Source organism: Gopherus evgoodei, chromosome 11 (assembly GCF_007399415.2).
Source record: "Gopherus evgoodei ecotype Sinaloan lineage chromosome 11, rGopEvg1_v1.p, whole genome shotgun sequence".
NCBI classification, from domain to species: Eukaryota; Metazoa; Chordata; order Testudines; family Testudinidae; genus Gopherus; species Gopherus evgoodei.
In genome coordinates this window covers 49,819,862-49,834,470 of record NC_044332.1, presented here as the reverse complement: position 1 = coordinate 49,834,470, position 14,609 = coordinate 49,819,862, and the positions used below count along the sequence as shown (strand labels likewise).

At 41.3% G+C, this 14,609-nt stretch overlaps 1 protein-coding gene across 2 annotated transcripts in view; it reads left to right on the top strand.

The window, feature by feature from the left end:
• Window positions 1–1,903: 1,903 nt before the first annotated feature.
• Window positions 1,904–14,609, top strand: part of GALNT5 (polypeptide N-acetylgalactosaminyltransferase 5) — a 35,837-nt gene continuing 23,131 nt past the window's right edge. Inside the window, exons 1-4 of one of the 2 annotated variants that reach the window (XM_030580742.1) lie at window positions 1,904–1,971; window positions 2,211–3,941; window positions 11,449–11,615; window positions 14,325–14,444. In XM_030580742.1, the coding sequence (XP_030436602.1) occupies window positions 2,428–3,941; window positions 11,449–11,615; window positions 14,325–14,444 (1,801 nt within the window). In that variant the 5' untranslated portion in view covers window positions 1,904–1,971; window positions 2,211–2,427. Of the gene's footprint in view, window positions 1,972–2,081; window positions 3,942–11,448; window positions 11,616–14,324; window positions 14,445–14,609 lie in introns of those variants that run through there. The other variant, XM_030580741.1, reaches the window with a different exon arrangement.

The window sequence follows — 14,609 nt, the reverse complement described above, 5'->3', positions numbered from 1 at the left end:
TGCAGGCAGCAGTGTACAAGGAAGGGTGGCAATATCATATCCTGCTCCCAGCCAGCAGCTGCCACTCTTCAGCTGCCCAACTCTGAAGGCAGCACCACCAGCAGCAGCAGGGCAGAAGTAAGGGTAGGAGTAGTGCGACCCCTCCTCCCCCAATAACCTTGTGACCTACCCACCCCCACAGCTCCTTTTTGCGTCAGGATCCCTACAATTACAACATAGTGAAATTTCAGACTTAAATAACTGAAATCATGAAATTTACAGTTTTTTAAATCCTATGACTGTGAAATAGACCAAAATGGACCATGAATTTGGTAGGGCCCTAGTTATTTAGGATTCCTTGTTTATGGAAAAGTAAAAAAAAAAAAAGCCATTTTTAAGCCATAGGTTCCCATGTCTACATTTAGAGAACTTTAAATGCTCCTCCGCTCCCTTCGGCTTTTCCTTATAGAACTATACCAGACCAAATCAAGACCCTGTATACTGTCATGGCACAGAACTCCAAGGGACAAATTCTGCTCTCAGTCCACCTCATTAAGCCCTATTGATTTCAGTGAGGTTGCCTCCCTTTAACTGATGTTGGTATTGTAAAATAGGAACAAACAGCCAAATGCGCTCCTTTAACATGTACTGCAAAGAAGAGCAAATGTGTGCTAAATATGTGAAATCTAGCCAAATATAGCAACAAAAGGTGAACAGTTGCCCCTTCCGGTGTTGTCATCTCCTTTGTTCTCTTTTTAATTTAGATCCTGATTCAGCATGTGCAGCAGTGTTCTTCCTCATCTACAGGGATGTTTTCCTGAATTGAGCCTTTGATCATAGGCTTTTTGGGGCAGTGAATCCAACTTCTGCACCGTAAAGTGTAGTGTGCATTTATGGTGCTCTACAGGTATTAATGGACAGCACTGTGGGGTAGGGTGTTCCTGGGGTATTAAGGGATAGTCTCCAGGGTGAGCAGACCTACAGAGCAGCTTCTTTGCATGACTTGCTTCCTTGGGAACCTGGCAGTGAATTCACCAATTTTATGCTGTTCAGAACAGGAAGTTAATGCTGGTGTAAACCACAGCACTGCACCTCCTACTTCACCCTCACCCCTAGTCTGGCTAAAGGGCCTGGGAGAGTACAGTCCTAGGGTGGAAGCTAGTGGCAGCCTGGCTGTGTTGTGAGCTGTGCTGCTGTACAGTCACAGCATTGGATGAAGCATGGAGAGGAAAGCACAATGCATGGATGTCCTGAGATCTATGGATCCTTGACGAGTCTGAAGTTACTGGGACACACGCCTAGTCCCCCCAAATGACCACTAGCTTTTCCCCCCACACTGACCCCCAAGAAAAGAATGTGATGGGTTTTCAGTGATATGAAAGCTGTGGAGCTTTTGTCTTTGTTTTCCCCTGGATGCATCTTTGTGCAGGGACAAGGAAAATTTGGCTCATTCTGCTTAAAGAGCATGTCCATTTTTTTGTCTTTCACTTCCTTGGACCCTATATAGAACAGCTCTGTTCACCCTACAGCTAGCTACACCCCACAATTCAAGTATATGAACAAGAAGTTTACAAGTTTTAAGCTAACCCATTTACTTCAAGTATATCTGCCATCTGCAGTGTAGCAGGAGAAATACAAATACTCACCAAAACACTGCAGTTATACTGTTATACTTCTAATTATTATACTTGTGTTATCTATTGCTAATCAAGATAGACTGTGGTCAGATGTTGAATTTTTGCTACCTTATCTAAATGAGACACTGAGCTACATTTATCCATTGATTTAGAGTTACACTGGAGATAAATTTTGTCCTTTTAATTTATTATTTACTTAAGGTGAGCCAGTGCAGTAGTAACAGTGCCTTAGACAAGAAGAGTTAATGAAGGGTTAACTTTCAATACTCTAAGAAAGTATTACGAAACAGGAACTAAAGTATTGCCTCTGGACAGATTGCTGTATAAATGGTTAATAAACAGAAGAACTCGAAAGGTAAGAGCTGCACAGAAAGTTTTCTGGGTAATGGACTGAAGTAGTTTCCTTATGCGAGGAGGTGTTGAGTTACAGCAGGAGGAATGAGAGCTGGGTGGAGAGAAAGAACATCTGATCTGCAACCTTTCCCTTCTCGTAGGGCAACGTGTATAATAGTTAAACAAGAAAAGCAACGGGAATATAACGTGCAACTTGTACTTGTTGTTTCTTCAGTGACCTAACGCCTGTGTTTACTGTAGATGAAATGAAATGCTGCTGGATTAATCATGAAAAGCTGAGGAGACGCAGATGCCCCGCTGTAAAATGCCACGCAGGCAAAGACTGACAGGCAGCAGGATCTGAGGTTTCCCCTGGATCACTAGTCAGACGTGTTCCAGGGAGCGGGGAGTGCTGGCTCACTAAGGTAAGAGGCCCAGGGGGGCAAGCACAATAAAGAAGACAAACAAACTTTTCAAGATGAACAAGATCCGGAAGCTTTTCCGAGGTAGTGGGAGAGCTCTCGCGTTTATATTTGTTGCCTCTGTCATTTGGTTGATCTTTGACATGGCAGCTCTCAAGCTTTCATTCAGTGAGATCAATACCAGGGTTCTGAAAGATGAGATGATCAGGAGGGAAAGGGAAAGATTCAAAGTTTGGCGAAACCTAGAGAAGACCCCTGAAAGCTCCAGAAGGGAACCAAAACCTCCCCCGAAAGGCTTTGAAAGGGGGAGATTTAGTAGAGAGAAATATAGAAATATAGAAGAGAAAATGGTAGAGGCTGAAAATGATATAGACAAACAGAATGAAAAGAGAACACCAAAACCAACAGAAAAGAGAAGCATGGCCTATAAGAAAATGATTGTTCCACTTAGGACATTCTCAGTGAAACTGCTAAGCCCCTATCCCTCTGTTCCCATGGAAAAGAAAGAGAGAAAAGAGCATGTAAAGGCTGTAAACTCCACGGACCTGCTGGGAACAAAGCAAACTGTTCCCAAAAGGCTTCAGCAAACCCCATTAGCTGCAGCAACTGGGAGATCAGTTGTCAAATTAACACACAGCACAGCTACTGTAAGAAACAAAGTTGCACAGAAAGAGAACCAACCTGTAACTAAGGCATCAAAGGGCATTGAGGGAAATTTAAAAATTGGGATTACAGAGAAAATCCCTTTGGCTGGATTAAAACAGGAATTGCAAATAGAGGCAAACCCCAAGGAACCTCAGAACAAACCCCCAGTACCAGATTTGCCAATTCCTGGGCAAATCATCCTTGTAAAGCAAAACAAGATTGGAGTGAAAGCAATAAATGGCACCAAACACAAAGCAAACAGGAGTTTGGATGTACCTGTCAGCAAGCTGGCTGCTGCAAACAGTGCCGAGAAAAAGGGATTGTCCAAAAAGACAACAGGACCAGGAAAGCTGCCGAAGGAAGACGAAACAAAAGCTGCTCATGAAAAGAAACTAACTTTCTCTGAAAATCAGTTTGTCATTATTAGTAAAGAAGGGATAAAAATCAACATCCCAGCAGCCCAGAATCTTGTAGCTGATTCTAAAGGAAATTTTACAATGAGCTTGAAAATGAGAAAAGAACAGCAATTTATTAGCAACAAAAGTGAAGATGCCCCTAACATGAACTCTGTAACCAAGACTGCTGAGTTTAATGGTCTAACTAAGAAAGCAATTTTGACTGAAGGTCCAGAGCTAACAAAAGTTCACAGTGTCAGGTTAGATGATAAGGAGCAATTAAGGAAAAGAAATCGAAGCAGCTATACGGTCCACTTTACAAGGGACACTGGGATGCACAAAGTCTTAACAATTGATGTAACACTTTCCCCAAGAAATCCCAAAGCTCCCGGTCAGTTTGGGCATCCTGCTTCAGTCCCTGATGATAAGCAAGAAGAGGCAAAAAGTAGATGGAAGGAAGGAAACTTCAATGTCTATCTGAGTGATTTGATCCCTGTAGACCGAGCCATTGATGACACAAGGCCTGACAGGTAAGATCTGTTTCCCCCTGCATAAATTCTCTCAGAAAAGTTTGGATTATGTATTGATCAAAAGGATTTGATCATGATATGCGTTCTGGAATGCTTTTAACCTGTATAAAAATGGCCCATAACTTTAAATAGTCAAGTGCTCTTTCAAAACTGCAGTGCACTGTTATTAGCCCCATGAAAAGTATCAATGAAATATCTCTCTATTTTCAGCTAATGGCCTAATCACAGTGTAGATAAAATTTTCAGCGGCACCTAAGGGAGTTAAGAGCCCCTACCCTATTTTAAAGAGACTTGGGCACATGGAAGCATGCATCCTATTGACTTTCAGTGTGCTTAAGTCACTTTTAAAAATAGGACTTAGTCTCCCAAGTCATTTGAGCACATTGGAAAATTTTACCCAGTTTATCTGGTGTAATATCCAGCATTTAAGGGCATCATAAGCAAAATCAAAAACTTTTGGCATATGGATGTTTGGTTTCCAAGTTAATTCTGTCACATAATTGGTCTAAGCACAGGGCTGGTAACTGGCAGCTCATGAGGGCTCATCCTTGCTCTGATATTGCCTCCCTGTCTGATCTTTTTATTTTCCTCAGTTTCCCAACATACATGGTGGAGATAATATTTTATACACAGCTGTTACAAGCACCTTGTAAGGATTAGTTAGCTGATATTTCTACCATGCTCTGAAGATGAAAACTAATATGTAAGTGCTAACTAGTAGTATTTTTAAATAGCATTGTGCATACTGTACTTGACATATTGTTTGAGATATCTATTAGGTAATGCACCCTTGCCTAAGATTAATCTAAATGACCACTGAGTAGTGGCACTCTTAGTTTAGTGAAGGACCCATTGGAGCTCACTTTCTTGGTTATAGCCGGGGCAGTTCTGAAAGACAGACATTTGTGCATTTCAGGTTTAAATGCCTGCACAGTGTGAAAATGTAGATTTTTGTTTTTAAAATTGTTGGCGGGGAAACCAAACATTTCCTTGAAATTTGCAGATGTTCCTGGAAATTTCATTTTTGTGCTCCAGATGCAAAAGTCCATGTCCAAATACAGAAGTGATGTGTAAGATACTTGTATGCTGGTCAATAGGTGTGACAGCATCTCATTGAGTCTAAGGGAGCCTGAGGTAGTGAATTGTAATATACACATAGAGGATCTAGAAGAAGATTCAGGTTAAAGTTGGGGACTTAATTTAATCTGCTGTCTACTTTTGTACATCTCCCTATTAGCTGCTTTTCTCACTGCATCCTTCTCGCTTAGTCTCTTGGTTATTGTACATTACTTTTCATACTCCTGGGGGAATTCTGTGCCACTGCGCAAGTGGAGATTTATTGTCCTTTGCACCTTCTTCCCTCTGAGGAATAATTGATTCTGACAGTGAGGGGAAGGTGCAATCATACCTTTTGCCCACCAGGGGCTGATGTGGCACCAGAAGAGAGGGCGGCTGGCTCATAGGCTGGAGCGGCCAGCTGTGGAGAGGGAGAGGGCAAAGGCTACTTTCCTCACAATTCCCTGCCCACAGGGCTGCTGGAGGGGTTACATATACTGGGGTTCAGAAGGGCTAGCAGCGAGACAGACTGGGACAGCAGCTAGTGGGGTAACAACATTGAGCCTGGGGATGAATGGGTGTGGGGATAGGGCCACATGAGGACAGAGGCAACTATGCTTGGCTGAGTGAGGGTGCAGGGACACATAGGGGCAGAGGGAAGTTGGGTACAGGGCCACGTGAGGACATGTGCTTATATGCATGGCTGAATGGGGGTGCAGGGATACACAGGGACAGGGCAGATGTGCCTGACTGATTGGGAGAGGCTAGTGGTCAGCCAGGCTCCCCATCTCCTTGACAATCCCTCCCACCCCCCAAAAAACTTCTATACTTCTCTGTCCCCCTCCCAAGAACCCTCCAGGTTCACTCCCAGGCTCCTTCCCTCTCCCTCAGCTCCTCTTTTACCCCTGATTCCCCCAAGCCTTTGCACTGCTTCTTAGGGGTACATGCATTTCATGTAGTTTTACATGAATTATTACTCAAAGTCCCATATTAATATGCCTAGTAAGGAATCTATTTGTCAAAAAACATTTCCTGAATCATTTTTGTTGTCTGTATTGTTACAGATATACTTGCTGAAAGGTATTCTGAAACAAATTACCAAAATAATTGAAACTGGCATGATTATATTGTGTTATTTTGACAAATAAAATATGCAGAATTTTGCAGAATTTTAAAATATTGTGCACAGAATTTTTAACTTTTTGGTGTAAAATTTTAGGCACAGAATTCCCCCAGAAGTAAAACTGCATTACATTCAGACTCCCTGCGCTCTAGCCTGCTACAACTTCATGCACTCACTGATTTCAGTGGCAGCTGCATGCATTTATAGCAGGATTCACTACCCCTCCTCACTGTTACTTAAAACATTTTATACATCAGGTCTGAAGTTGGCTCCATGATCAAAGGTGAATTGCTACAATGCGTAACCTACCTTTGAAGTGATGAGACATTGGAAAAAGCTATGATAGTTTTCCACTTTGTATTCTATGAAGCACAGCAAAGCAGAGAAACTACAAGTGATATGAGGCAAATGAAGAGCAAAGAGGCAACACTCATGTTTCATAGAACAAAGTTTTGTCTTGAAATAGTAAAGTGTCACCTGAAGAAAACAGAAGACCCACAGAGACCAAAATCAGGATATTCTCCTTCCAGTATTATCAGTGCATGTAACAGGTATATTATAGAACTGTAAGGTACTTAGGTAATGAGTCAGAGCTCCCAGGAAGGCTAGAAAATGGGCATCTACCTTGTTATCACAGAAAACACCATAGCCAAACATGGGAGTGTTGTAGGCAATATAGCACCTAGGCAAACTGCCCATCTGATATTACAGCTTAGTATTACTGTGTCTGAAAAGAGACAGAAACCATACTTGGCTACATGGAAAGTTGGCTGGAATATTTTCACTGTGCTGGTAGCTTTTTCCATTTCTAGAGGGCAAAGATTTCTTCTTTGTTTAGCTCATGGAGTATGCAGTTCCCGAGTTAAAATTTCCCAGCAACAGATCCTGTATTCTGCAAAGCTCTCTAACTAGTGGTGTCTGATGTTGGAATAATAATTTAGGTAGAAAAAGAAGATGCAACCAAGCGCAAAATTATGTACCAACTGGAATAGGCCAGTTGCTATTTAAAAATCCATAACTACTTAAATGGATGCCTTTTTTTTTGACCCACATCAGCCAGAGCCAATCCAAATTCTTTGCTCACTGTCCATTGGCAAGAAAGCAATACTGCATGTCCAGTTTTCAAACAGCTCACAGTGCAATGAATGTATTAGAGAATCTGTTTGATAAAATTGCCATTTTTTTCTCTGAGATCTCCTAATCTTTCCCATTTACACCTCAGCTCCCCTTTTAAGCCGTGCCACAGTACTAAGCTAGTGAACCGAACCCCAGTAACCAGGCAGGCCTTAGGAACTTGTTCCATCAGTGTCTTATGCCTTTCTAGCCCTTAACACAATAAAAATAAAAACTCACTGAGGACCAAATCCACCCAGGTGCAGAATTACACTGGAGGCCCCATGAATAGTGGGACCAGTACAGGAATGGGAAAGATCCTAAGAATCTATGCAAAGAGAGATCTGGAATACGCACAGTGGGATGGCCAGTGGATTTGCAAATGAAGTACTGGACAAAACCCATTTGTAGGATTTGGCTAGCAGACAATGGATGCTACTGCACACAAGGGTCATGGAAGGACTGCATAACTGGTCTCCATCTTCTCTGAACTTGGTGGGTAGGATTCCAATCCCCTGGCCCTAACTATCATTGTAGTTCCTCTTTGCACAGCTATTTACCTGGGCTTTGCTCATTAACCTGGATTTGTTTCTGAGCATGCCCAACCCATAACAACCTCACTTGGTAGAAGAGCATCATTTCCTACATGCCACTCTGCATCTTGGCAACCAGGTATCCGTGCTCGCAAAGTCATACATTTTAGCCGCCATTCTAGCAGCAAAAGAAGATATTTTAGGGCACCAACAGTCTTTAACAAAAAAGTGTCTAGTGACACCTCCAGATGATTAATGCAGATTGCATGCTCTGACTCCATTATACTCTCAAACTCATGAATCAAGAGAACAGAGGTAACATTTTCAGAAGAGGCTTCTAACTCACTTAGACACTTTAGAAAATGTTACCCTGAGCTAGGAAGCAGATGCAAGTCACCCTCATGTAAATGCAGAGACTTATCACTAGAGTGTCAGACCTTGGAGCCATGTTGATTAAAAATGTCATTTAAGGTGAGTTGTTCAAAAGCCTTCACAGTTGGCTTCTCTCTGTTGCTCTCTAAGTCAATGGTGAGCTGACTTCAAGGAAAGCAGAGTCAGGCCAACGCTGAGCACTTTGAAAGTCCCATCTTTAAGCCACATCATTTGGCTCCTTTCATTTAGTTGTCATGTATACATACATATTAATTTCAAAATTTCCCTCAGCTAGTGTATCAATAAAAAGAAGAATGGACCCACTGGTCTCTGTGCGGGGAACTTATCCCTTTTCCTTCAGGCAAAAAAAGAGACACTGATGCCATTCCTTAATTTAAGGTTGCTCCTAAGGGTTGCTTTAAGTCCTTAGGGGCTGTTGCATCATCCACAGATTCATCTTTGCTAGAGGAATTCCCCACTACTTTCTAGATGCTTTATGCTCCCTAAAAGATTAGAAGAAGGCCCAGAGATCTGGACTAGTGATAATAAAATTAAATAGTTAAATGTGGATATAATATTCTTTTTTATATGTTACTCGCCTATTACCACCACTTGCAGTCTATTGAGTCTTGCTTGTGTCTTCATTGTAGGGCTACTTTTTTGCCCCTTAAATCTCTCTTTACAGTGAAAGCTGTTACTCTCAGAATCTACCTTCTGCCTCCACTGAGGTCACCAACAAAATCATCCATGTCACAAAGTTTTTTAAGAGCAGGGAAGGATTGCAAATTCTTTCCTCTTTCCCATCCCCACCCCCCCCGTGATAAATGCCTCTCCTGTGGTACATTCAGTAAGTGTTTTCTAGTGACTTTGAGAGTCCTGAACTCACTTTCAATCCAAAATCTCCTGCACTGAAGCAAGCTGTGTCATTGCTATGGGCCAATATGTTGATGGTTTCCAACTAAAACATATCAAATATCAATATTCCCTTCTGGCTGATCCAGTGATGACTGGTGTCCTAAGATGAACCCCTTGTAAATCGATTACAAAATCATTCTCATGCTATAAAAGGGGGAGGAAAGATATACTTAAAGGAATGCTAGAGAGGCTGATGTGGATTTTTTGTATAGCCAGTGCTAGAAAAGAAATCAAAACTGCACTTACAATTAGCAAGATACAGATAGGCTCTGCCAATACTTCTTTTTTATGGCCCACACTTCACTTTCTTTCTGAGATATGCAGATATGAGAGCTGCATCTGAGCCTATAAAAGTATAATTTGATGGCTTATATTTCCAAATATAAGAAAAAATATGACTTTTCAAAATTATTCTGGCATGTAGGGCTTTGGTGCCTGCTTGTTTTTAAAGGGTAAGTATAAAAACAAATGGTGCTATCTGTTTTGTGTTCACCAAGAAGAGCATTATTCCTGTAGTATTCTCAATTAGCAAGTGGGTTGGTTGCTCTTCCTACACGTAAGAGGCCTATCCTGGAAGAAAACAGATCAAACCTTTGCCAGGCTATACTTTATCAGTAATAGAGAGCAAGCAAGCCCCAATAATGCTAAGGTATTCTAGGTGAAAAATAATATAATTCTAGGAAGAGGAGTTTGTCAGTAAGATGCTCTGTACTCCTCAAGATCCACTTGAAGATACCAGCGCTTAGGGAGTGAATGTCCCCTTAAGGCACATATCAAAGCAGTAGTTGAATTGCAAATAGAAGATGAGAAAGCTGCTCATCGACCTTTTGTTCAAGCTTTGTAGACCCAGACTTGACCCTGCCATCACATTTTGACTGTCATGGAATAAGATGACAAATTCATAGAAATTGGAGAAATTTTATCACTCCCTCAAATCTGCTGATTTTCATCTTTCCCTGTTTGCTAGGCGAGTAGGCTACATTCAGACCCTCTGGATGGAAGCTGTTGATGAGCATTCAGCATTCACAGGCTGAGTTGGCCGAGGGAGTGGAGGGAGGGGGAATTAAGTTCATGTAAAAAGGAAAGGTCTACATATTTTGACAAAAGACAGCAAATGCTTGATGGTTTTAGATTATGAGATTGTTTGAGAAATGGAATCTCAAAGATAGTTTTGTGCGTGTTATGTGTATACAGATTTAATTACAATATACCTCACATCAATGCAATGTCATCCCATCCCCTCAAGATTAATCCATTTTGGTCCACTCAGTACAGTTACATTGGGTAAGTTTTCTTCTGCATCCGCATGTTGTGTGTATTGTTACTGTACTATGAATAGTCCTTTTTGGAAGTAATTATTTCCCTGTACTATTACATGTACCATTGGATTTTTACATGCAGTTTGGAATGTCAAGGAATTCAGACACTCTGTGAATCCTCAGCATTTCTCTCAGTCTTTCTCTGCTTCCAGTTCAGTACAGCATTGTGCAAGCGCCAAGAAACTGATGCTCTGAAAAAACAGCAAGGCCACTGTGCCCACCCTGCTTTTTCTGACCAGGCAGCACTTTCTTAAACATAAAAGTGGTGATACCAGTTCAGGCTGTAGACTGCATTTCTTTATGAGCAACTGGGGACTGTGCTTAGGGGAGAGACACAGCAAGAGAGAAAAGAAGGCATGCCAGCAATAAGGCAATTTGAGCTATAAGACAAAGACATGCCAGAAACAGGGCAGCATGAGCTATACAATACCTTGAGCAATAGAGGAAACATTAGGAACAAACACTGTAATTATTTGTTGTTCTTAGGCCCTGATCCTGCAAAACCCATAAGCACATATGAAACTTTGCTTACATGTGAAGTCAATTGCAATCAATAGGAACACTCCCGTGAACAAGTATGTATCTGCTTATTTGAGGGATCAGGGCCTTAGAGGATGTTTGTTCATGATAATGAGATAATTGAACAGTGGCTAGTTTGCAGTAGATGCAGCCTCTGTGAGGTGTTAATACAGGCTTAGCACTCTGTAGGTGGGTAAGAAGTAGGGCTGTGAGTATGTGTGTGCACACATGTGAGTGAGAGAGAGGACATCTTGGCCTCTCTTCTGAGACTGCCCCCACTACAAGTAGCAATATATACATTATAAAAATCATAATCTAATGCACCTGAATGCTCATCTTTGTATCACTGGAATTTCCTTATTGTTGTTATATCTTTATTATTCAGAATACTTCTCCCCACTCCTCCAACCACCAGCTTATAAATCTCCAAGCTAAACACAAAACAAGCAGCCTTTCAAAGTTTTACTGAAACTTGCAGAAGTTTAAATTCTCTGGCCTCATGTACATTGAAAACATCACCTGCTGGATGCTGTTCATTTGTATTGTTGACATCTTAGGTGTTCAGAACAACTGGTTCATAATGACCTTCCAACTACCACAATTATCATGTGTTTTGTGGATGAAGTGTGGTCCACTCTTCTACGCTCCGTTCACAGTGTCCTCAGTCGATCTCCTCCTCACCTGATTAAAGAGATTATTCTGGTGGATGACTTCAGCACAAAAGGTAGGTGAAGCTTCCTTTAAATTCAGGAAATGAATGTGTCCCAGGGCTAAATAGCAATTTGCTTCTCTGTACTTAAATTCAGTATAGGAGAAGAAATAATTTTCTTCATTAATTTCAGTTTGACCCCATGTTTTAATCACCAAGTTATGCCACCTGGTGCTGTAATCACAGTTTGAATTGATGCCCCCAGCCAGGATGTGGCCAATGTAGTGCTTGGATAGGAGACTTCCAAAAACACCTCAAAGGAAGTAGCATGGATTATATGATAAATCAGGAGATGGCATGCTTACTTCTGAATCAATATGAAGCCAATGCCCCATTGTGTTATGAAAACTGTGATGCTTGAGGCTCCATCTTTCACATGAGATGTAAAATAGGTGCCCTGACCCAAGATACTAAAACACTTGCATGACAGTTGGAGTGATAATCACAGAGTCCTGGCCAAATTCAATTACATTTGGCCTACTTCAGTGGCCCTGGAATCTCAGCTACATACAGTACTGTTCTTCATCTCTTAAGCTATTGTGTAGTATGAAAGCATCTAAATGGTGACTATTATGTACAGTCAAGTTACTTGCACAATTATAGTAATTGCAATGCCACTGAGTCTCTGCTTTTTAATTAGGGTGACCAAATGTTCCGATTTTACAGGGACAGCCCGATTTTGGGGTCTTTTTATTATATAAGTTCCTATTACCTCCCACCCGCATCCCAATTTTTCACACTTGCTGTCTGGTCATCCTATTTTTAATACTTTAGTTCTCAGTGCTCCACAACAGAGTTCAGCCTTGAATAATTGGGATTATTTTTAGATTGTTAGCTCCTCATGGCAAGCCCTGTATCAAATCAAGATCATGGCCCAATCATGCTAGGTGCTGTACAAACACATACGAAGACAGGATCCCTATCCCAAAGAATTTACAATCTAAAAAAAGAACTGACTTGAGGAGGATGAGAGGAAAATGAATTAATTCAGCATATAAATGTTATAGACATTTGCAATTTTTTAGGCAAATAAATAGATTTGTACACTATTTTCTAGCAAACTTTCCTTCACTTTTGCACTTCCCTTTGTATGGGCTAACCAGCCGGTGGCATAATGAAAATACTGGGCATCTTGCAATAGAAATATCATGGGTGGTGGTAAATAATGAGAGAACTGTGTTTTATGTAGTATTGTATTTCTAGGCGTGGCAGAAAAAGCAGAATTTCTAGTGTGGCCACAAAGTTTAAAAACTCAGGCCAAGATTTTCAGTTGGCTTTTGAAATGTAAACAATTGTTTCCTTTGGAAAAGTAAAAAAGGACATGTAAAATTCAGGATCCAAATCCTAAGGCTCTTTCTCAGGCAAACTTATATAAACAGGAATTGCCACAGTGAATTAGTTCAGTGGTCAATTTATGCAATACCTAGTCTGTAACAGTGGCCAGCTCTAGATGCTTCAGAGGAAGGTGTCAAACTCCACTGTAGAAACTCTCACTGAAACTCTCTCTCAGATTTCACTTTGTCTTTACTGAGGCAAAGATCTGTCCCAATATATTTAACCCACACACACTTCGGATTGCTACTTACTCATACAGCAGGGATTGGCAATCTCTGGCGCGTGGCTCACCAGGACGAGCACCCTGGTGAGTTGGGCCAGTTTGTTTACCTGCTGCATCGACAGGTTTGGCGGACCACAGCTCCCATTGGCCACGGTTCACCATCCCAGGCCAATGGAGGTGGCAGGAAGCCACGGAGAGCACATCCCTCACCCACACCGCTTCCCACCACTGCCATTAGCCTGGGATGACGAACTGTGGCCAGTTGGAGCTGTGATCGGCCGAACCTGCCGATGTGGCAGGTAAACAAACTGGCCCAGCCTGCCAGGGTGCTTACCTTGGCGAGCCGCATGCCAGAGGCTACCGACCCCTGTCATACAGCTTTCTTTCTCACACTATATTCTTTCTGATAATTTTGTACAATAAAACCCACTCCTACAACAAAGTCAAACAAATATAAAGTGCCACATGAGAATAATGACATGCAATGCTGCATTCCTCACTCAATTTAAGACCAGATGGATTGTTTAACTGTAGTCATTAATATTAGCTATTGGAATTCAACAGAAAATTTGCAAAGAACAGAAAAATACAGTCACCTTATGAAAACCAACTTAAGAGCCAGTTTTTTAATGGGAATTATAGTGTTTTAAAGGAGAAAATTCTGATTTTTATAAGTTTTAAAGGAAATGTTAAGTATAAGCTTCAATGGGGAATGCCAGAGGTTGGCAGGGAACCAATGTCACACAGGCTGGGATTTTCAAACTGAGCAGCAATAACCTAATTCTGCTGTCATTGACATTAATGAGAGTTTTACCATTTACCTGCATAGGAGCAGAGTTGGGCTAATGCTGAGCGCTTTCGAAAATCCCATCCACAGCATACATATTTTTGCCCTGACCCTTCTGATTGGCTGTGTTCCAAACTTCCATAGAGCTCAAACACATGATTCATACAAAGAGGCTTCCAAATAGTTTGGGGAGGGAGGAAATAGTGCTGCTAAAGGGCCTAAGCCAATGCTTGGGAATGTCTCCAAGTGGAAAAAAAACTAGTGCGTTTCATAGATGGTTTAAAATTTAGTGAGAAGGAACTTTTTTCACTGCTTTGTTATGGCTTTAAAAAGACAAGCCAATCATCTGTAAGAATTTGCTAATTTCTCTCCTGTTTAGAATACCTCAAGGGTAGCTTGGACAAATATATGTCACAGTTTCCAAAGGTTCAGCTCCTTCACCTCAAAGAAAGACATGGTTTAATACGAGCCAGACTAGCAGGGGCAGAGATTGCTAAAGGTAAGAGGAAAGTTATTCTTATTTGCCATTTTGGGCTTGTCTGAATAGGAGATTTATACTACTGTAATCGTTTATTACTGTGCTGTATATCATAGCATCTTGAACTATTATTAGAGAGCTGAATATTATTTGGCAAGTTTTGTCATTGTTTGGCAAAGAATTTTG